This window comes from Oryctolagus cuniculus, chromosome 2 (genome assembly GCF_051225735.1).
Source record: "Oryctolagus cuniculus isolate XC-2025 breed Fujian yellow rabbit chromosome 2, ASM5122573v1, whole genome shotgun sequence".
Classification (NCBI taxonomy): domain Eukaryota; kingdom Metazoa; phylum Chordata; class Mammalia; order Lagomorpha; family Leporidae; genus Oryctolagus; species Oryctolagus cuniculus.
Genome location: NC_142868.1, coordinates 135,482,863 through 135,507,837, shown reverse-complemented (window position 1 = coordinate 135,507,837; position 24,975 = coordinate 135,482,863). Strand labels below are relative to the sequence as shown.

At 38.4% G+C, this 24,975-nt stretch overlaps 1 protein-coding gene and 1 pseudogene across 2 annotated transcripts in view; one reads left to right on the top strand and one right to left on the bottom strand.

Annotated features, from left to right (window-relative positions):
* The window catches only part of EXOC6B (exocyst complex component 6B), a 683,510-nt gene that overhangs the window by 402,798 nt on the left and 255,737 nt on the right, over positions 1–24,975 (bottom strand). For both annotated transcript variants that reach the window (XM_002709766.6, XM_089327552.1), the window contains exon 7: positions 2,412–2,588. In XM_002709766.6, the coding sequence (XP_002709812.1) occupies positions 2,412–2,588 (177 nt within the window). The remainder of the gene's footprint in view (positions 1–2,411; positions 2,589–24,975) is intronic.
* LOC138848682 (nucleolar complex protein 3 homolog pseudogene) overlaps positions 10,370–24,975 on the top strand; it is a 77,521-nt pseudogene continuing 62,915 nt past the window's right edge.

Genomic DNA, 24,975 nt, shown 5'->3' with positions numbered 1-24,975 from the left:
TCAGTGAGCTAGTGATAAAGATGGGTTCCTATCCAGGAGGTTCTCAGTGATATGTAAGAATGGCATATGCACTTCATTCCCTGATCACATTACCAAATACATACTTTTCAAAGTCTGTATGACCCAGAAGACTCTCGGTGAGACACAGAACTATGTATGCAATTCACTCCTTGATCTTATCATCTAATACACACCTTTCAGGGTCTGTATTATCCATGGGAAAATAATAAGTGCAATTCCTGCTTCCATAAGCTATAGTGCTTGATAAACTTTTATTTCTCTAATGGGTATCCAAAATGTAAATAAAAGGAGCCAACTGGTCTTTCTTGAGATTGATGCTTTACTGTACTACTACTGTAACTAGTTATCCGTAATGAGTCCAACAGCTGACAGTCCAGTCTCCAAGGTGGATCCATGTCCTAACATACCAGTCATTCCAGGCAAGAAGAGAGAATGCTAGAAAATATTCAAGGGGATCAAGTCCTCTCTACCCTTTCTATCTCCATGGCTGATCAGGCCACTGGTTGGTTCCTTTATTCTACAGGGGTGCATAAGACAATACTTGAAAGACTTTTCTTGGCTCTAATATGGATTATTAGGAGTTCTTATTATCCAAGTACAATATAGATTAGGATGAAACTCTCGAGCATTGTTAACTGTTACTATGCCCCATATATATAATAAATATATCCTAGTAAATTATAAACTTTAGCTAAATATTCACTTAAATTGCCAAAGTGTGTACCCATCACAATGAACACTGTATCACAGGATATAATACTTGACACATGTGAGAGTCTCTCAGACATTTAACCAAACTTAGATGCTAACACTGAGATACACAGTTAATTTATTTGATTTTCAGCCCAACAGTTTAAACTAGACCAATTCAATTTTAGAAGTAAAAAAAAAAAATGATAACTGGGACAGGCATACTACAGTAGAGATATATAACAGAAGTCAGCAAAGAAAAAGTCATGAAAGTGAACAAAAAGTAACATTTGTTGATCACCTTTTATGGAGCAGACATGTATTCCAGCCTACAGAGTAGAGATTCCTGTCTTTACTTAATAGATGAAGATACTAGGTTCAACATATTAAATAATTTATCTAAGATTAAAAAATTAGTGGCCAGTTTTAGGGCACAGTTTTTGGGGAGAAAGAAGAGCAAGGAAGGTAGTAAAGATACAAGAGACAATAACAGGGCAGAAACAGTGAACTCAGTTTTATCTGGAGAAATGAAACAGTGGAAAAGAGACAAGTACAAGTTTCTGAACACACCAGAATACTAAGTACAGGAGTAAATGGCTCTTCACACAGTCAGTAGCCATTTTAAAAATAAAAAACATGATTATTAATATTTTTAAATAAAATGGCAGAGCCGGGATTTTAACACAGTCTGTTAACCTGATTTCAAAGCTCATGCTCCTAAACAATTCATTCAAAAAAAGAAACTGATTCAGCGTATGTATATGCTTGAGTATTTAGGGAAAAAAACAATTTAATGCAAAATCTCAGCTGTCACATAATCTTATTTTCAAAATCACATTAAATATACTTTTAACAACAAAGAAGAATTTTAAAAATTTACTAGTTAAGCCACTTAATCTTATTCATTGCTTAATACAGACACAGAACTAATTTGGGAGATTATACATAGGTCATAAAATTCCCAGAGATCCTGTAATCACTTACACACTGACATCCTAAGGAACTATATACTCCAACTTTCTGGGATCTTTTTATATTTCCAATGTGAACCCTTACTGAAGGCAACGAAAACCACTTGTTCACTCGTTGCCTTTTGAAAGAACATCTATTATTGGTGTCAGGAACTCCATTCCAGTTTCAGCAGAGTTCATCTAGACTTCTTGTTTCTAGATCCGATAGACTCTACACTTTCCTAAGGTAATATGCAGTCAGTACGGAATAAAAAACCCTGAGTCTTTATGAAATGAAAATGAGATGCAGATTAAGCTACCCACATGCCACATTAGACTTGCTGGGTTGGATATCCAACCCTGGCTCCTGACTCCATCTTCCTGCTAATGCAGACCCTAGGAGACAGCAGTGATGGTTTAATGTAACTGGATTCCTACCATTGATATAAGAGATCTGAACTGAGTTCCCAGCTTCCAGCTACAGCCCACCTCAGTCCCAGCCGTTGTGGAAATTTGTCTCCTACGTCTCAAAAAAATAAACAAAATCTAAATTCTTCAAAAGAATCAGAAACTAAGTTATCTTGGTGTATTTTCAGTTTCCTTAGAGCCCAAAATGGGCTCTATTTGAAATGGCATCTAATATCAAGATCATACAAAATATATTACACAGATAAGTTATTCATTACATCTCCAACATATCATCTTTAAACTTAAAAATAGTCTCACTTTCCCAGTTCAAAGGTTAGTTACCTCTTCATCATCTTCTTCATCTTCAACATCCAGAATTCCTGAATCCTGTTCAGACTTGGGGCTAGTACTTTCTATTTCTGTATCCAAGATTGTATAGGCATCTTTCTTAGATTTTCTCTTGCTACCTATTCTGGGTTGTTGCAAAATGATGTTATCCAGGTTTCTTTGTTGTTGAGCCTAGGATAAGAAAAACAGAGATGGGGCAGGGGGAGACCAAAGTTAAATAAGCTTTCAATGAACTTCAAATTTTGAACAAATTGCTAGCTATCTTAAAGAAAATACTATAATAAAATGTTTTAATTTATACATAAATATAAATTTTAATTTCAGAAATAAAACTAAACATACTAATAACTACATTTTAAATCTGGAGTTATCCTACATAACTCATTTTCTAAGTTAACACAGAAAAAAGATACTCAATATAATCATAAGACTTTTCCGTTATGCCCACTAAATCACCACAAAATGAAATCTACCATTTTTACCAAAGTAGTCAAGAGATTCATACAAATGCCACACTGAAACCATAGTAGTTAGGGATAAAGGGAAAACTGTAATTTCCTTGGATATATTTAAGCTTAAGGGGCCAACCAAGATAGCTACCTGGATATAAGACATTAACAAAATGTAAACAGAAAAATGAATTATTTTAAGAGTGTAATTTGGATTAACAGGGTTCTATTACCATGATCTGTGGAAAACAGGCTTTTAAAAAGGGTTTATGGGGCTGGTATTGTGGTGCCAAAGTTTAAGCTGCAGTATCCTGTATCAGAGCCCTGGTTCTAGTTCCAGCTGCTCCTGGCTGCTCCACTTCCAATCCAGCTCCCTGCTAATGCACCTAGGAAAGTAGCAGAAGATGGCTCAAATATTTGAACCCCTGACACCCATGTGGGAGACCAGAATGGAGTTCCTGGCTCCTGGCTTTGGCATGGCTGAGATCTGGTGCAGTCATTTGCAGGGTTAACCAGCAGATCTCTCTCCCTCCCTTGCCCTCTCTTCATCTCTCCCTATTATTCTGCCTTTCAAATAAATAAATTTTTTTAAAAAGAGTTTCTTCTTCTGTACTTTTATAGAAAAGGAAGCATAATCTCCAGTCCAATAAAATAAGCCAACATGATGTTACAGTTTCAATAGACACAAAACAGGGCAAAGTATAATTATTCAGAGTCAACAATGGAAACACTAAACCACACAGTATTAGAACTGGAAGCAAATTGAGACATCACTCAGGAAACTGAGGCTAAAACACAAAAGATTTGTTTGAAGTCACACAGCTCATGAGTGAGTAGTAAATCAGAAGCTCAAAGTGTGATCCCCTGAATTCTAGACCAGTGCTCTTTCTACTATACTAATGGTCCCATAAAGCCTGACAAAAATGCTTCCCAAATAAAAATTCTGAAGTCGGGGCTCGCACTGTGATGCAGTGAGTTAACGCCCTGGCCTGAAGTGCCAGCATTCCATGTGGGCACTGGTTCGAGACCCGGCTGCTCCACTTCCAATCTAGCTCTTAGCTATGGCCTGGGAAGACAGTGGAGGATGGCCTAAGTCCTTGGGCCCCTGCACCCGCATGGGAGACCTGGAAGAAGCCCCTGGCTCCTGCCTTTGGATTGGCACAGCTCCAGCCATTGAGGCCAATTGGAGGGTGAACCAATGGATGGAAGACCTCTCCCTCTCTCTGCCTCTCCTCTCTCTGTGTAACTTTCAAATAAATAAATCTTTAAAAAAAAAAAAAAAGTCTGAGATCATATCAAGGTGAAACATTACCAGTAATGTAGCATTCTTGCAGATATACAATGCACATTAACAGAATAAAAGCTGGGAGTAGTCTTAAAAAATCTATTTCATTTGTTTTAACCCAGCACCTTCCAAAACCATTTCCCAATGAAATTTTCCTTTTTTCCTTCAAATGTAATTCTCAGTGTGGAGGGTCACCCCAGGGGTACTTGGCAACTGGGAAAGGTACAACTGGAGCAATGCAAATGCCCCAGCTCTGCCTAGAAAGGCAAACTACCTAATTGGGAGAACCCATTGACCCACAAGAAAACTCACCCTGATGATAAAGAAGCTGCTATTACAAATGTACTGCTCAGATCATAGCGTGTGTTGCAGCAACCAACTTTTGGCTGTCCTATCTGTCCGCTGCTCTCTGGCAGTTTGTTCAATCAATCTAACTCTGCTCAATCACTCAGACTGTTCTGGTGAATTCTTTCACCACCTGTGATGCCAGCCTCAATTTGTTGCTTCCCGTGACACTTCTTATCACTCCAAGATAAAAAGTTTGAGCAGGTAGCCTCCCAGAATATACATTCTTTAATCAATACATGATATTTCTCCTCAGCAACAAGAAGAAATTAATGTTGGGGGAAAAAAATCGCCAAAGTTTCTGAATGAGATTAAGGAATTCAAGATTAATGCTAAGCATAAGAAGTTAGTCCAAGCACTGATCAAGTGAGACAATTATAATAGGACTGAGAAGAACTTGAACTATGTGAGCTTGCTTCTGCCAAGAAAATGAAGAGAATCTACATTCCAGAGATCTGAATCAATGGACAAACTTGTTTCTCTGCATATTGCCAGTTGATTTGCCTTACAGGAAAAAAAAAAAAAAAAGAAAGAAAGAAAACATTGGCTTCAGTAACAAAGATAGACAGGTACCCAGAAACATTTAATTTTGACTTGTACATTAGATACACATATTCTCCAAGCATTTGAGGTCCTAAATTAAATAAAATATACCTCTATCCCTCTCAAAACTAAAAGGGCATTCCCCACTTTCAATACAAACTACACAAAGGCATTAAGGACTCTGAAGAGGTACTAAGGAAAGGAGACCTTCTAAAGTTTTCCTATTAACAAAAGCAAGCTCTCAATTTAGAAGGTTATCACTTGCTCCCTTAACACTGTGTATGGTTAGTCAAGTAAAACTAAAGCCGTTTACAGGTAAGTCTATTTTACTGAACCCCAAGTCAATTATTTTTCTTTTTCAATCAATAATATGACCGCCAAAAAACCATTAAGAGGAGCCACACTAAGTACTGCTATTTAAACTTGAAATGATATAAGTCTAAAGGGTATCTTATGGAAGTTATTTTATACTTTTTTTAAGGTGGTACCTGATTTTTCTATCAATTTAGAGGAGTACAAAATAGTTTCTGCCAAATCTGCAAACCAAGATGGAAAATCCCACACTAAATATCAAAATGGCTCAAGTCATATTCTAAAGCACCAAGTTTTCACCAGACTACAAAGGGACATTCAGGGCAGATCTAGCAAGCCAAGGTAACATCAAATTCAGACAGAACAATGAAATAAATACTCAGATATTCAAATTACAGATGCAAATGAAATCACTATCTAATCAAAATGTAAGTTTGGAACTGGCAGGAAGGGGGAAAGATTAAATATAAACATATATATATATAATATATATTAAAATAAAAATGTGGGGAGACAGCATTGCGGCATAGCAGATTAAGTCACCGCCTGCGTTGCCAGCATCCCATATGGGCACCAGTTTGAGGCCCGGCTGCTCCACTTCCGATCCAGCTCTCTGCTAATGTGCCTGGGAAAGCAGTGGAATATAGCTCAAGTGCTTAGGTCCCTCCAACTATGGGGGAGACCAAGAGGAAGTTTCTGGCTTCTGGCTTCAGCCTGGCCCAACCATTGTAGCTATCTGGGGAGTGAACCAGCAGATGAAAGATCTCGCTTAACTCTGACTTTCAAATAAATAAGTAAATATTTCAAAAAAATTGAAAATGTGATAATAAAGCTCTTTGTGGGGAGGGGGTAGTAAAGGGCCTTCCAAGCTCTTTTCCAACATGCTCAGCTGCTTCACCAGGACCATTTATCCTATCTTTCCAGAGACAACCCTTATAAAAAGGTACAAAAGAAGCAGCTGACCAATCTGTGCTGAACAAGCTGGTCTATGAGGAGAAGGGTACAAAGCACACAAGTAGCAGTTACATTTTACAAAGCATCTCTATATTTTTTTCTCTCAGTTGCTCATTCTCTGTGAATTTCTAACACATTTAACCACTTCTTCCTTAAGATTCCCTCACATATATTCTCTGATTTCCAAAAACACCAAAATTGAACATGATTTATTCATAATCCCTCTTTGCTGTTGTCACTCCCAAGATCCAGGAGAACATCTGAAGTCTCCTGTTACTGCTGTATATTCTCAACTGAATTCCAACACACCTACAGTGAAGCTCATCACCTGCCCATCTCAGTCTCTGCCAGTGGCTGTAGCCAGGCTTCTTAAACCACATTGTTCATCATGCCAGTTAAGCATGAAGAAGATTGGAGAAGAAATTAAATAAATGTAAGTCCAAATTCCAAAAGCTACCACTTGGATTTCACTATACTTGAAACAGAATCCAGTTTTCCAATGCATTTATCCAGAACTCTCCACATGAATCTTCCACAGGGATCAGACTCCATCTCCTAAGATACTAGGTATCTTTCCAGTTCTGTTCCTTTACTTTGGTCATTTCGCCTAAATCCAATCCTTCTTCTAAAACCCAACTAAAATTCTTCTTACTTCAGAAAGCTTTTTCTCACTGCCTAACTCCCGTATGTGATGGTTCCTCTCTCGATTCCTAATTTTGTTTAAACATGCATTCAGTCTCTACTTGGTAACAGGCACTGGGTACAAAGAAAAAAGATGGAGTGACTCCTGAACCTCACTTTACCCTATTACAGGGAGAAGATATGCACATAAGAAGTTGGATTTCAATGCAATAAGTATAAGAATAAAAATAAACACAGACACCAATGGACAATGGAGAAAATAAGGAGATCTACTTGGAGGGATTTCAGGAAAGGCTTCACACAGAAATAGGTACCAAACACAGCTCTTAAATTTAAGTATGATTTTCTACACAGAGATAGACAGAAAGGGTAACTATTCCAGAAGGAAATATATGAGAAAGGGCCACATGTGAAGAAAAAAAAATTATCCATCCAGGGAGTAATAGTAATTTGGTATAATTAGAGCAAAGGTTATAATGGATTAACGAGAGATAAAGATGCCATATAAAGCAGTCTCAAATGGTAAGCAGGAGAATAAGAGGATCAACTTTACAACTCAGCCCAATCCTCTAGGAGAAAAGCAGTGGCCACCTAGGAGACAGTAAAGACTGGAAGCAGGAAAACTAATAGTGATCTATAATCGTCCAAAGAACAATTATGAGAAGTGGGATTAAGGTGGTAGTAGTCATAAAAGAAGCAGAAGTAACAGCAATCACTGATTTGAATGTAGTACATTGAAAAGAGGAAACAAATAACAATAACACCAAGAAGAAATTTGATCTTGATGACTAGTTGGTGGTGTCTCTCCAAGCAATAGGGAAAATAGTAAGTTGAATGCAGAATGCAGATAAGTTCTGTAAACCTGTTGGATATTGAGGTGAAAATGACAGCAAAGCATCTCAGTTGCAACTCTTCTCTCATTGACAATAAGAAAAACACTTTACCATTCTTAGAATCTTCCAAATCCAGACATAGTAACATACACATACTAACACATATAGAAGGCAATAGACAACAAAATGAATCCATGTAAGAAAGAATTTGGCCCCATAAGAGAGATACCTATAAAAGACATGGATTTGCTGTTCTCTTGCCTTATTAGAAGGTGTTAGGGAGAGAAGACAAAATATTAGGTAATCTGGACAGTTCACCCAGGGAGTCACTAGTAAAACTTTAACAACTTTCAAAATGTGTCTATACTACATCCTATATATACCACAAAAAAAAATATTTTCTTGTGGAATGCAACTTCCAAGGATACTTAGCAATAAGATTCAAAGTTAAAATAATGAGAATAAGGGCAGGTGTTTTGGAAAGTGTTTAAGCTGTTTCTTGGAATGGACCCTTATGCATCCTATACTGGAATGTGTGGTTTAAGTCCAGCTCTGCTTCCAATTTCAGCTTCTTGTTAACTCATACCCTGAGAGGCAGCAGGTGATGGCTCAAGTAGTTGGGTCCCTGCCACCCTCAAGAGAGATCAGGATTGAATTCTGAATTCCTGGTTTTGACCTGGTTTGGCCCTGGTTGGTGTGGGCATTTGGGGAGTCAATCAATGGATGGAAGATCTCTCCCTCCATCTCCAACTCTGCCTTTCAAGTAGTAATAATAATACAACAATAATAACAAAAGTATAAAATGAGATTCAAAAGTCAAAGGAACCTGTGTTTATCAACCAAATACTGACCTCTAGTGGAACAGAGGAGTACATACAAATAATCTTTAAAATCAGAAACTAGTTGAAAAGAGAATTTCAGGCTTATAATTTGGGGCCTAATGTAATGTACAGTGGGGAAAATGTTTCCTAGACAAATATTAGTATTTAAATATAAATTCTGCAATTTATTACTCTTATAACCTCGAGCAGGTTTATTTCTCTGCATAATACTCCCATCTATAAAAAAAAACAAGTTATTAATCAAATGTAGCTCATTCCTGACACAACAATTAAATGAGATAATACATGTGAAGCACTTTGAATTAAATCAAAGAAAAAAATGCTAAAAAATATAAATTCTTCCCCATTCTTCCTCTGAAAATGAGATAGGAATCTTATTTTATCACATCTCATAAGGAAGCATCTTAGCCTCAGCAATATGCAAATGCAGTCAGTAATGGCATCTAACATTACTACACATTATGATTCAAATTTTGCTTGCATGTCAAGTATTGTGTTTCTGTAATGGACGCCACTAGTGCTCCAAGCAAATCCAGTCAGCCTCACCTCTTACCCTAGGGATATCAGCAGCCAGTTCCAAACAGACTTGGAAGCATCACTTCATGTAACCTGACACCAGCTCAAGAGTACCTCTATAGCCTCCTGCTCTGGGGTTTCTCTAACACCACTACTTGGAACCCAATAAAACTAGTACGCATGAAGCAAAATCTAGAAGTGAAGCAACCCTTGAAAAGGAGCTGCCAGGAAACTGTTTCCCCGCTTTGTTCATCCAACAGTTGGTCCCACAAGTCTTATCAAGAAGCTCACATGGATTACAGTTTCTCACCGCCCTAGTCTTTGTATTGACTCTTATTGACTCTCCCACCTTCTCTTTTCAATCCTCCTAACTCTTTCTCCAGTTCCCAAAGGCCACTGATAGAATAAATATTTCAACATTCCCCGGTTCCCTTCCAAAAATCAAGGTTACAAGAATATTCATAACAGTGAAGCAGAACTATGATCTCTCATTTTGTGCCTGATGCCCAAATGGTAACCATGAAAATAAATGGTAGAGTCATAATGGGATGATGACTCCAAAGTGGCCTCTTGAAGTCTCACCAGCTTTAAACCAGGGTTTTTTTCTACAGTACCAGCACTATCTCTAGATTAGTTTGGAAACTAATTCCAATATCAAACACAAAAAATGGACAAAATGAAAACAAGGAAAGGGGTTCCAAAAAAACAATCCTAAAAATAATCTCAAAAGAGTTTCTTGTATATTATTTCCACAGAGATGAATTTATGTGTGCATTTGTGTATACTTTGTATGACATTTTAAGAAGTAATAAACAGGTTCATATACTTTCATCAGGATGCAAAGGATTTCTCCATCAATGGGACAAGCAGCCTCCGACTGTGATACTTTGGGTCTTTTTCTTTATATTGAACAAGGAAGTCTTGGATCAGCTTTAAAATTGCAATTGACGGACATCAAAGAAAACACTCAATAGAGAAAAAGGGCAACAAAGAAAAAAATATTTGCAAGCATATATCTGATAAGGAATTAATATGCATAATATATGAAGAATTTCTAGAACAATGACAACAAAAGTAATACAATAAAAAAATGGGTGAAAGATTGGAATAGACATTTCTTCAAAGAACACAAATGGACAGAAATAGCATAGAAAAAGATACTCGAACATCACTAATCACTAAAGGAATATAATCAGAACACACAATGAAATATTATTTCATACCCATTAGGATGGTCACTATAAAAACCAAGGAAAATGATAGCATTGGCAAGGAAATGGAGAAACTGGAACTCTTATGCAATATTGGTGAGAATGTAACATGGTTTCCACTATGGAGAACAGTATCCTCAAAAAAGTAAAAATAGAATTAAAATATTACCTACCAATCCCAAATGAAAACAAAATAAGGAAAGGGGCTCAAAAAATGTGTGTGTGTGTGTGTGTGTGTGTAGCCAGTCTGGGTTATAGATCCAAATGAATTCAAAGCAGGGACTCAGGGATATTTGTATACATGTCATTGCAGCATTACTTAACAGCCATGCAGTGAGGCAACCCATTCATTGCAAGATGCATGAATATTGTGTAATCTTTAAAAGTAAGAAAATGCCATCATCTTTTAACATGTATGATCCTTGAGAGTATCATGCTAAATGAAATAAGCCAGCCACAAAGAGATTAAAAAAAAAAAAAAGTAGACAACACCACTGGGATGAAGTTTCTAAAGTAATCAAACTAATAGAAACAAAGTAGTGTTTGCTGTGAGAGTAGAGAAGATGGGAAGATGGTATTGAATGGGTACAGAGTTCCAGGCTGCAAGATGAAAAAGTTCCAGAGACTTATACAACAATACAACAATTGTATTTACAATTATTATACAACTGTATAACAATAACAATTGCTATACAACAATACAAATGTATTTAGCACTACTGAACTATACTATTACTACCTGATAAGATGGGGGGAAAATCAATCACTTAAAATTTTAAAAATTATAATTGAGATCCTTAGCCCTCTGAGAGTCCCTCCTTCATATTTAAATCTCTTATGTGTAGGGAGGAAAAAGGCCTTTGTACTAACAGAATTCACTATACTAAGACAGACTGCATTTGGGGCATTACAACTTATATTAAGCAATATTAAAATATCAATAGAATTTTCATGTGAATTAAGGTAAATCCTGGCTCTTTGTAAATGTTAGCTTTCTCTCTCTTTCATTCTCTCTCTGTCTCTCTCTCTCCCTCTCTCTCTCTCATATTAATTGATGTTAATTTGGAAAACAGATTATGAAATAAAAATAATGAAAAAAGTCTGTCATAATCTCAATTCAATAATATCCAGTTATTTTGGAGAATGACACACCAGAAAATTTCCTATACATATGTAAATATTCATTGCTCATTTGCACTTTCTATTTGTCTATAATACACCATTTTTATATATTGTCACACCAAAAATATTCCCATTTAAAGATTTTTTTTTTTCTCGAAATATTTTGCAACTTGGGACCAGCATTTGGCACAGCATAGGAAGTCCTCATCTCATGTCGGAGCACCTGGATCCGTGTCCCAGTCCTGCTCCCTATTCCAGCTTCCTGCTAAGTCACATCCTGGTAGGCAGCAGGTAATAGCTCAAGTTCTTGAGTCCCTGCATCCAAATGGTAGACCCAGTCTGAATTCCAGTCTGCTGACGTCAGCCTGGCCTTGCCCTTCTTGTTGGGAGCATTTGGGAAAGGAACCAGCAGATACAAGATCTCTGTCCATCCCTATCTTTCTCTGCCTCTTTGCTTTTCAAATAAATAAAAAATATTTTTAACAATTTCACAACTTTCTGTCTATGCAAAGAAATGAAATTGTAGAAATATTTACATCATACTACATTCACAAAGAATGGATGTTTAAATACAGTCTAACACTGGATACCTATATTGTTGAATACTTCGTGATTCAGTAATGCTACAAAAATATTACTAGAGCAAAATTTATTATATTAGGGACATTCTTAAAAATAGAAAATCTAGATTAAAGAACAAATAGGATAAAGTAAGTAAATATTGACAAACTGCCCACCAGAAGAGCTATGCCACTTCACAGTACCATGCAAAGATGTCTGGATGCTTATTTCCCTACCTATAACATCACAATGGATTGTTTCCCTTTGCCAGTTAAATATAAAGGTTTCAGAACATGACAGCAAAGAATGAAGCTATAATTTAAACAATAGATTTGGCTATGTAACAAATGTAAAACTTCCCACCAAGATTATACTAATATTTACTTATTTCCCTCTAGTACATCAATGGTTTCATTTTATCTTAATTTTTTAAAGATCTTTTTATTTGAAAAAGTTAGCAAGAGAGGATAGACAAAAAAGGACAGATCTTGCACCCACTGGTTCACTCCCAGGTGGCCACAATGATCAGGGCTGGGAACCACAAGCTTCATCCAGATCTCCCACATGGGTGCAAGGGACCAAACACCTGGACCATTTTGCACTGCATCTCTGGGACATTAGCAGGGAGCAGGAACAGAAGTAGAGCAACCAGGACATGAACTGTTGCCCATATGGGATACCAGCATCACAGGTATAGCTTCACCTGCTATACCACAACACCAGCTCCTACCTTAATATTTTTGATGCTGAATTTACCTAGAAGTGTTAAATGGGGCAGAAATCCTCTCTTTCATATGATTATTTTCCCAAGTTCAAATTTTTTAGAATAACTCATCTTTTCTCTATTGATTAGTTTTATTATAAATGTTGCCGAATGTACAGCCATGGCTTAAAAGCTTAATAAGGAGCCAGCAAGCACTGCAGCATAGTGAGTAGGGCTGCCACCTGCAGTGCAGGCATTCCATATGGGCGCCAGTTTGAGTCCTGGCTGCTCCACTTCCAATCCAGTTCTCTGCTACGGCCTGGGAAGGTAGTAGAAGGTGGCCCAAATCCTTGGGCCCCTGTACCCGTTTGGGAAACCAGAGGAAGCTCCTGGCTCCTGGCTTCGGATCCACGCAGCTCCAGCCATTGAGGCCATCTGGGGAGTGAACTAGCAAATGGAAGACTTTTTTTTTCTCTCTCTCTGTAACCCTTTCAAATAAATAAATAAATCTTTAAAAATAAAAAAAGCTTAATAATAAGGATTTCCAGTTTCTGATCTTAAAAATATAAAACTTTGAAGTTGCCATTCTGTCCTATAAAGTAACAAGCTGAGCAAAACAAAGACCAACAATCCTTCCTAGATCCATCAGAGAAGTGAGGCCATCATCTCCAAAATCGAAGGGACAGACAGGTGAGTACACAGCGTCACAACCGACTAAGCAGAAACCTCAACAAGAACCAATGCTGGGGTAGGAGAATCTGAACTATGGTTGACACATATGATTGACTTAGCCTGGTCAAGGCTGAATTAAAAACCCTGGGGCAAGGGCAGAGGTAGGGGGAGGTTGTGGGGCAGCTGTTTGAACCCACTGCTTAGGAATGTTGCATCCCACTTAGGAATGCCAGATTGGAGTCTTGGTTACTACAGGCTCTCCATTTTCCTGCCATAATGCACTTGGGAAGCAAAGGATGATGGATCAAGTTTTTGGGTTCCTGCCACCCATGTGGGAGACCTGAATGGAGTTGCTAGCTCTGGCTTCAGATTAGCCAGGCTCGCTTCAGCCTGGAGCAGGTCTGTCTTTTTGGGGCATTTGGAGAATGAAGGAATGGAAGATACCTTTCTCCCCAGCCCCACCCCCACCTCCATCACTATCACTCTGCCCTTCAAATAAAATACATCTTTAAAAAAACCAACTCCAGGGGATCTAGCCTCACACTTTTGTAAGTATTACTACCAGGAACCAGGACCTGAAAAATTATCATTTGAAAGTGAAGGAAAAAGAGAGGATCAGGCAAGCAAAAATTCAGGGAATGTGTGCTATGCAAAAAGCAACCCTTTGTCATGAAAGAAAACAATAAATGTAAGAAATTTGGATGGACATTTCAGTTACTGGTTTCCAGTGTCTGGGGGAAGGATGGGATGAATGGGCAAATAGACAAGAAGTGTCTAAGATAGCATCTGTTACAAAGTGGCATTTGTGTTCCAGATAGTAAGAATCCGTTTAGTGAACATATTGAATTATGTTAGATACACCTAAAAGGAAAAAAAATCAAATATCACTATTAAGAGCCCCCAAACATAAATACTTTCAATCCTGAAAACACTGTATTTAAGATCTGAATCCAACATTTCCTTTCAAATATACTGTTAGGTTTTTCTCTTGAGAGTAACCTACCATGGAAAAAATATCCAATTCGGCTACAGTTTTGAATATTCTGTCACGACAACCGACAGATTTTTTTCCAGAGTTATTTTAACTTTTTTTAATTGCTGGGTGAGAACAATAAGGAAAGCAAGAAGAAAAACACACTGGATAAAACAGCCCTTACATTCCTAACTACAAGCCAACTAGTTGTACGATCCTACATGATTTTAATTTATTCACTAAAAAAAAAAAATGAAGATTTGGAGCCTTATAAAACAGTTCTAGAGCCTTGAATTCTATATACAGTCAGCCTCCATAGCAGCAGGATCTTCTTCCTCAGCTTCAACCAAGGAATGGAAAATGTCTCATTAACGCTGAGATATACTAAGCAGCTAGGCCCTCAATGGATCCCTCTGTACTGAACATTATTGACAGACCTTCTTTCTTGTCAACATTCCCTAGGCAATACTATGTAACAACTATTCATGCAGCATTTACATTGTATTGGGTATTATAAGTAATCTAGAATGACAGGAAGTATATGGGAGGATGTGCTTTACTTGTATGCAAATTCCACACCACATTCTTTTTTGGTGTCTGCAGGTGGTCTTGAAACCAATCACCCAAAAACAGTGAGGGATGATTTTATTTATTATTACAACACTTAAAATCATAAAAACACAGTTAAAAAAACTGTTGAATATATCATTCTCAGACTTCAAAAATGAAAAAACTGATAATGAAGAGATACATTTTTGAGTGCTATAACTTTCTGATTAATACTTGATAAAAAATTAATAACTCCTATAATAATTAATATCCACAGTATTTCAGTTAACATAAGCTATAGTTCTAAGTGCAAAGAAAATTTCTTCCCTTCCTTCTACCATCATCAATCGTTACATAGTTCTCTAGCTTCTTAAGTATACCAAAATGCAAAATATTCAGCAGTACATACTGAGTATTCAATTCAGCAGGTTAACACCCTGGCCTGAAGTGCCAGTATTCCACATAGGCGCCAGTTTGAGTCCCGGTTGCTCCACTTCCGACCCAGCTCTCTGCTATGGCCAAGGAAAGTAGCAGAGGATGGCCCAGGTCCTTGTGCCCCTGCACCTGCATGGGAGACCCAGAAAAAGCTCCTGGCTCCCAGCTTTGGATCGGCGCAGCTCCAAGCATTTCGGCCAAATGGGGAGTGAACCATTGGATGGAAGACCCCTCTCTCTCTCTCTCTCTCTCTCTCTCTCTGCCTCTCTTCTCTGTGTAACTCTGACTTTCAAATAAATAAATAATTTTTTTTTCGACAGGCAGAGTGGACAGTGAGAGAGAGAGAGAGAGAGAAAGGTCTTCCTTTCCATTGGTTCACCCTCTAATGGCCGCCGTGGCTGCACTGCGCTGATCCAAAGGCAGGAGCCAGGTGCTTCTCCTGGTCTCCCATTCGGGTACAGGGCCCAAGCACTTGGGCCATCCTCCACTGCACTCCCGGGCCACAGCAGAGATGGCCTGGAAGAGGGGCAACCGGGACAGAATCCAGCACCCCGACCCGGACTAGAACCCCGGGGTGCTGGTGCCACAGGCGGAGGATTAGCCTAGTGAGCCACGGCGCCGGCCAAATAAATAAATAAATATTTAAACACACACACACACACACACACACACACACTTAATCACTTATTTCAGAAACAAAAAAATTATTCTTCCGTTAAAAGAATATTTTAAGTTTTGGCAAGGAACAGGATATGCAGATCTACTTGGTCATTTCTTTGGATCCAAATGCAATGCAGTACTCACCTGAAAATTAGTTTTCTCCTAGCAAAATTAAGGGACTCTGAAAATAAATTGTTATGAGGGTGCACACTGTGTCACTGGAAGCTAACTCCCCATATCCATTTACTCTCTTTTTTTTTCCTCATGTGTTTGCACCAAAAAATAACTTAACAGATCTGATGTAACTTATTTGACATGGAATTGAATAAAAAAATTATGTGTTAGAAAGCCATATTTAGATTTAAACATTCTGTTCTAAATAAAGTCTTCTGGATTGTTACTCAAAGATTACAGAAACTCAAAGACCACATGAAAGTCAAGGGCAATATGCCAAGATGCCCTCTGAAGAGTGGAAAAGGATGAGGGAAGACAATTCTTGGCTTACCTCTCAGTGTGGTTTACTAGGAAAGCAAGGGCACATGCCCACCGTGCTCTAAATTACCTTGATATTGAACATGATCTTAGGATTCCAGGAAAGTTGCTGAACATAAGTCAAAGGTCATAGAGATTACTAATGAAACCAAAGATGGGAAATTCCAATGCATATTAGACAACTTCTGACAGAGAAAACACTCCACATAAAGAAAAACTGATCATGGTCCATTCACACATTGCATAAACTACTGGTAACAAATAAAATCTATAAAATTAATATGGATAACACAATAGTATATAAGTATGCAAGTTATGACAATGCAAAACTTATGTTCATATTCTAAAGTGTCTGGAAAAAAGCTATCAAGAGACTCAATCTATACAGAATAGAAATATTAATAAGAAAATAATGTAAGTTAGCTATGCTGTGCTTAATTTATATCCCCTGGAAATAGCATAAAAAAAAACACACACAAGAAAAATCTCAGAAATTAAGGTTTCTAAAGTCTGTTTTGTTCATATTAAAATTTATATTAAAGAATCAAAAGTTAAAAAAATACTGAGTTTTTTATGAAAGTGCCTATTCTCTCAACTTGCAGAGAGTAGGCAAAATAAAACAAAATGAGCTCACTTACTTCTTTTTCCATATTGCAGTGTTTTCTTAATTTTTCAATAGTTCCTGCTAAACCAGAAGATGCATTTTCATACGCCAAAGTAGACAGTTAAGAAGAGTATCCGAACAAGACGATCATATCTGTATTATCTACTCCTTTTATTTTTAAGATTTATTTATTTATTTGAATGGCAGAGTTATAGAGGAAGGAGAGTGGAGGGGATGGGAGGGAAGAGAGACAGAGACAGAGACAGAGAAAGACAGAAAGAAAGAGATCTTCCACCTGTTGGTTCATTCCTCAAATGGCCACAACAGCCAGGACTGTGCCAGACTGAAGCCAGGAGCCTGGAGCTTTATCTAGGTATCCCACATGGGTAGCAGGGGCCCAATCTTTAAGCCATCCTCTGCTGCTTTTCCTAAGTCACTAGTAGGGAGATGGATCAGAAGTGCAGCAGCTGAGACTTGAACTAGTACCCATAGGGGATGCCAGTGTCTTAGGTGGCAGCTTTACCAGCCATGCCACAATGCCGGTCCCTAGGGGCATGAACCAGCAGATGGAAGATCTCTCTGTCTCTTCTCTCTGTGACTTTCAAAATAAATAAATAAATTCATAAGAAAAAGTGCTATCAGAACAGGAGTAGCATAATTGCAATTTAGTCAACCTATGAAAGACCCGACAGAACAGTCATGACCTAAACTCACAAAAATGAAACAGCTGATCTTAATTTCCTACAAAACTTGAGTTTGATGAACCACAGCAGACAGCTAGAAGAGAGCTAGGAACAGAGAAAACATACCCTTCCCAACTGCTCCTAAAAAAGTGCTATAGAAAAAAAAATAACAAAAAATTGCAATGTAGCCAATTTATGATAGACCAAATGTTACAAATAATATCTAATTTATGAAAACTAATTTTTAAAAAACTGATACAAATGATACAAAATCTGAGGAAGAAGTTGCAAGATTTTTAATCAAAATGAAGTTATTAGAATTTCCAATATGAATTGTCTACAAATGTAATTTTTACATACCTTATCTTTATCTACCAAAGATGCTAGCAATGTTTCGAAAAGAAAAACAAACTAATTTACTGTTTTGTGATTGTCAATAGAAGCTGATTATTAAATAGAGCTGGAAAAACAGCTAACACTCTATTTGTGGTTCTAATAACTGTATATTTTGTGTTCTGTTTTATGAGTTCTTTTAATGGAATGAGTCTCACAATTTTAAAACACCATTTATTTACAAGATCCTCTTGAATGAAATCATATTCTTGAAAAAATACTACAAAAAGGAGGCTTTCTATAAGAAGAAAAAAAGAACAAAGTTAATAAAAAATGACAACAAAAATGTCTCGAGGCCAGAGACCCATTTGAAACTTATAAAATCTTCCTAAGATCAGATGGATATGTGTTCTCTCACTGCTACATGTAAAATTAGACATTCACACAAGCTTCTGTTTCCAAAGCCAAATGTTAAGATATTAAAGATCCCTATTCATCCTCCCTAATAAAATTCAATTTTGTCACCATAGCTGGTATCTAGCTCAATAAGAATGAATAAGTTTTACATCTCCATAAATGTATAAACCAGAGGGTCTGTAAATAACTGAATCTACAAATGTCATTATGTAGCAAATAAAAAGGAATCCAAATGCCTACTAACAGGGAATTGGATCAGGAGAAAGAATGGAAAATTAAACAACATAAATACAAGGAAATATTGTTTAAAAACCATGTCATTTAGTTTCATGGAGTAATGTTCTTAAATTATACTAAATTTTTGAAAGGCAAGATATAATTTACATATACAAAATGATCAAAAATTTATTAAGACAGATATGAATATAGATAATTATAAGAAACATTCACCCCTGGAAGTGGCAAAATAGATGATTTAGATAAGATAAAATGAATAAAATATAAAATGCAACATTTTAAAGGGGTCAGAAAGCTAACAAGATGGTAAAAATTTTTCAGACCAGGATCTAAGAAAGGCAAGTGGCATGAGGAAGAGAGAGCAACATTTGTAGTCATTCCTCCTTTGAGGACATTTGCCAATAACAGAGGGGTGAAGACTGAATAAATGACACTTTTGACAATGCCAAAGAATTGGAAAATAGAAATAAAGGTCAAGTTCCATCAGGGAAGAATGTTCTTGGTATACCCACCATTTTGGGCTGGAAACCTGAACAGTGATATTCTATTATAATTAGGGTACACTAGGATTACATAGGTCCCTGAAGGAACTCAGGCTAATTATGAAGTTGGAGTAAGGTGACCACAAAGTATTAGTGCCCCCAACTTCCTAGAGTAATACTGTCCATTGATGCCAAATAAAAGCAAACATCACACCTGTCCAAGAAAAGATGCCCTCATACTAAACTTTTAAATGTTTTCCACAAACTATTTTGAAATGACAGTGCTATTATAAGGCGTGCTCAATGCTCAGTCAAGCTCTATGAAACTGGTCTTTTGAAGAGAGAAAGGTTTGGGCTAAGCCTTGGCCTGCAGCACCAGCATCCCACATGGTTGCCGGTTCATGTCCCAGCTGCCCCTCTTCTGATCCAGATCTCTGCTGTGGCCTGGGAAAGCAGCAGAAGATGGCCCAAGTGCTTGGTTGGGCCCCTGCACCTGTGTGGGAGACCCAGAAGAAGCTCCCGCTCCGGATCAGCACAGCTCCAGCCATTGCAGCCATTTGGGGAATGAACCAGCCTTTCTCTCTGTTTCTCCCTCTCTCTGTAACTGTACCTCACAAATAAATAAATAAAATTTTTAAAAGAAAGAGAAAGATTTTATTGTTATTATGCTCAAATAAGAAAGCAGGAGGGGGCTGGCACCGTGGCTCACTAGGCTAATCCTCCGCCTTGCAGCACCGGCACACCGGGTTCTAGTCCCAGTCAGGGCACCGGATTCTGTCCCAGTTGCCCCTCTTCCAGGCCAGCTCTCTGCTGTGGCCAGGGAGTGCAGTGGAGGATGGCCCAAGTGCTTGGGCCCTGCACCCCATGGGAGACCAGGATAAGTACCTAGCTCCTGCCATCGGATCAGCGCGGTGCACCGGCCACAGTGCGCCGGCTGCGGCGGCCATTGGAGGGTGAACCAACGGCAAAGGAAGACCTTTCTCTCTGTCTCTCTCTCTCACTGTCCACTCTGCCTGTCAAAAAATAAAAAATAAAAAAATAAAAATAAAGCAGGAGGAACATGTCTCAAACTGCTTCCTTGGCTGGGTGTGGACAAAAGTTGTATAGATCAAGTCGGAGAAAGCTGGTATGCAGAAATGCTAGGCAACACAACTCTTAATTGGAGAGACATGGTGTCCTCTGTCCCCTGAGCATGTTCATGCCATGTGACATGCAGCTCCCCGCTCTGGGTTCCCTTTGTGCACCTGTGGCCATGTCTTTTAAAAAAAACTAAGGACTTTAAAAATATGATCAGATCCATTGTTAAAGCATAAAGCAGAGACATTTCGGGAAAAGAATGGAGAAGCATTACAAGTTTCTGTTTCAAAGGTTAAGGAGAAACCCAGTAAAGGGGCAATCCAGTATCAGTGTTGCATGTTGTTACACAATAATATATATTTGGTCTTCATCTCCAGGGCAGGTACAGAGTTTTAAACCCTGTAACTTCTTAAATAACAGAAGTAATACAAAAACCTTCTGTCATAATATCTGGCCTTTGTTCCAGTTTCCAGCATGGAATGTCTTAAACCCTTACAATTTGAGTGATGAGTGTTAATAAGCCTCTTTCAACTATACTTGGTTTGTGTTAATGAGGTGACTCTTGGAGGATGGGAGCTGGTCATCCAAGGAATCAACTATGCGATTAGAGGACTCAAACTTTCAGCATTACCCCACAGAATCCAATCAATGGCCAAAGATTTAACCAATCATGCCGATGTAATGGGCCCTCCATTAAAATCTAAACAAACAAGTTTGCAGGGCTTCCAGGTTGGTGAACACAAGGTGCTGAGGGGGTGACATGCCTGGAGAGGTCACAGATCGTCCATTTGACTGCCTCTACAATGTATCCTTTCTGATAAACTCTTAGCAGTAAGTAAAGTATTTCCCTGTGTTTTGCAAATCACTATAGCAAATTATCAAACCTGGGGAGGGGAGCATGCAAGCCCTCAATTTGCATCAAGTTAGACAGAAATGTGGGCAACCAAGAGACCTACTGTTTGTAATTGACACCTATAGTAGGGAGCAGTCAGGTGGGACTTAAGTCTTCAACCTGTGGGGAATGTTCTGAGTAGAATCCAAATTGAGTTAAACTATACCATAACCAGTTGAGTCCACAGAGAATTAGACAATTGCCTGATATGGAAAACCTGCACATTTGGTGTCAGAAGTGCTGTAGGACTAGAAAAAAACAATTTTTACTTTTAAATGCCCAGGAAACAATAAAAAATAATCAAGCACAAAAGGAGGCAAGACAACTAATACCCACAGCAGATAAAATGAAATGAAACAAAATCAATCAAAAAATAAACAAAGCAGATATATCACAGCTCCAAAGTTTGTAAGTATTAGATACAAATTTTAAGGATCTAAAGGCATGATATCACTATAGGCCCAATATAACTTTAATAGAGAAAATGGGAATATTTCAAAGATTTTTCCTATATAGGCAACAACTTAGTTGACATGGGCAAATTCCTTGAGAGCTCACTCAGGATAAATAGAAAATCTGAATAGTACTTTTATTTTCTATTCTAAAATCTATAGTCCTTTTAAAAGAAATGGAACTCACATATAAAAATCTTCCAACAAACAAAACCACAGGCATCTGTGGTTCACTAGCAAATTCTATCAAACTTTTAAGGAAGAAATAGATATCGGTCCCACACAACACCTCAAGAAAACAGAAAAGAACAGAATATTCTGAACTTTTTAAAGCAGCCAATACTACCCTAACACCAAAATCAAGCAAAGACTATTCATGAAAGAAGAGCCACAGACAGACATCCCTGTGAACACAGGCAAAAACTTGTAACACTTTTAGCAAATTAAATCAAACCCTGTGTGTGGTGGTATAGGTGGATACTGGTATGAGTGTGTGTGATGCTAATACTGCATGATCAGATGAGACGCCTTTACCCGCTACACCACAATGCCGGCCCTAAATTCCACTTTTAAGTATTTGTTAAACAGAAACAAACCATGTATCCACATATTTATACTTGAATATTAATTGCAACTTTATATATAATAAACAAAGCCATAATCTTGATACAGAAGCCTTTCAAAGATATGACAAGAAAGGGGCTGGCGCTGTGGTGCAGTGGGTTAAAGCTCTTGCCTGAAGCTCTGGCATCCCATATGGGTGGCGGTTCTAATCCCGGCTGCTCCTCTTTGGATCCAGCTCTCTGCTATGGCCTGGGAAAGCAGTAGAAGATGGCCCAAGTCCTTGGGCCCCTGCACCCACGTGGGAGACCCAGAAGAAGCTCTTGGCTTCAGATTGGCGCAGTTCTGGCTGTTGTGGCCATCTGGGGAGTGAACCAGCAGATGGAAGACCTCTCTCTCTGTCTCTACCTCTCTCTGTAACTCTGTCTTTCAAATAAATAAAATAAATCTTTAAAAAAATGAGAAGAAATAGTCAATCTCATTTATGTTCATAGATGAAGAAACTCTCAACAAAATATTAACAAATCAAATCCAGACATATATTAAAAGTAAAATGCAGCATGACCTACTTGGATTTATACCAGGAACATAAAGGTTGACTAAATGTTCAAAACTCAGATCTATATAATACAATATACTGGGGAGATAGAGTGAAGAATGGTGAGAGAACATGTGATTATTTTAACATACTGAAAAAAAGTATTTGATAAAATTAAGCACTCTTCATTATACAGTTTTAAACCTTTTACTTAATGATAAACTGCTGGAAGATTTCGCTATGATATTGGGACCAAGAAAAAAGAATCTGCTTTTACCACTTTGACAGTATAATGGAATAGAATACTAGTGAGTTAAGTAAATTAAGCAAATAAAATCTGTAAGAACTGCAAGAGGCTGGCATTTTGGTATAGCAGGTTAAGCCACCTCCTGTGATGCCAGTATCTCATATGGGCACTGGTTCCAGTATAAGCTGCTTCTGATCCAGCTCCCTGTTAATGCACCTGGGAAAGCAGTGGGAGATGGCCCCAGTGCTTGTAGTATTTTTAAAATATGAGTATATTTAGTCTGCCAGAAAGGAATAGGAGAGAGAAGGACAGAGAGAAAAGCCACAGCTTCACGACAGACAGGCTCTTTTCTTAGACCGAATTGATCTAACTCCTGAAAGTGCAAGCAGAATTAAGTTTCCAGAAGAGATGTGAAGCACAAATCTCCCCATTCTCCACTTGAGTTGACAAAAACTAAGGACGATAGTAAGTGCATATAGAACCTAACCTTGGAATCTGTCTCCAAACCAAGTATCAGCAAGTATGACAAGTCAAAATATGACATTTTCATTATGCCCCAGTTTCCTAATCAGAACAGAAAGATGAGAATAGAACCAAGGCAGGGTAAGGAAGAGGAGGTACTCTGGGATCCAACTGTGTAGCTAAAGACCAGAGTTGCCCTAGCAGAAATAAATAAGCAACTCTCACAAATAAAAAGGCAAGTGAGGGCCGGCGCCGCGGCTCACTAGGCTAATCCTCCGCCTAGCGGTGCCGGCACACCGGGTTCTAGTCCCGGTTGGGGCACCGGATTCTGTCCCGGTTGCCCCTCTTCCAGGCCAGCTCTCTGCTGTGGCCAGGGAGTGCAGTGGAGGATGGCCCAGGTGCTTGGGCCCTGCACCCCACGGGAGACCAGGAAAAGCACCTGGCTCCTGGCTCCTGCCATCGGATCAGCGCAGTGCGCTGGCCGCAGCGCGCTGGCCGCGGCGGCCATTGGAGGGTGAACCAACGGCAAAGGAAGACCTTTCTCTCTGTCTCTCTCTCTCACTGTCCACTCTGCCTGTAAAAAAAAAAAAAAAAAAGGCAAGTGAGCACAGTGCTTAGCAATCATCCAATTAAATTCAAGCATGAAGTTCCTGAATACCCAGAAATAATGCTGCCTAGGCAACTACTGAATGAGATTACCTCCAAGAGAAGACAATTATAAATATATATGTATGTGTGTGTGTGTGTGTTATATATATATATATATATATATATACACACACATACCTTCTCCACATACATATGGAGAAAGTGCTATGACACAAACTAACCCAGCCTCTGCTTGCTGTCTTCCTATCACGAATGACAAGAAGTTTAGTAATCACGACAATGAATGCTCCATGAGGACAGAGATATTTGCTTATTTAATTGTGTACAACAATGTGTGTACAACAATATCTTTCATTCAGAAGACAATACAAATTAGTTAAAAAGAATAAATGAATGTAAACAGAGATTAAAATCAAAATTATCTAGTTCTTTAGTTCAATTTCAAAAGCACAATTCAAATAGTATTTAAATTAAAAAATCACACTAGGCTAATCCTCCGCCTAGCGGCGCCGGCACACCGGGTTCTAGTCCCGGTCGGGGCGCCGGATTCTGTCCCGGTTGCCCCTCTTCCAGGCCAGCTCTCTGCTGTGGCCAGGGAGTGCAGTGGAGGATGGCCCAGGTGCTTGGGCCCTGCACCCCATGGGAGACCAGGAAAAGCACCTGGCTCCTGGCTCCTGCCATCGGATCAGCGCGGTGCGCCGGCCGCAGCGCGCCGGCCGCGGCGGCCATTGGAGGGTGAACCAACGGCAAAGGAAGACCTTTCTCTCTGTCTCTCTCTCTCACTGTCCACTCTGCCTGTCAAAATAAAAAATTAAAAAAAAAAATAAATAAATTAAAAAATCATTAAATAAAAATATATAATATA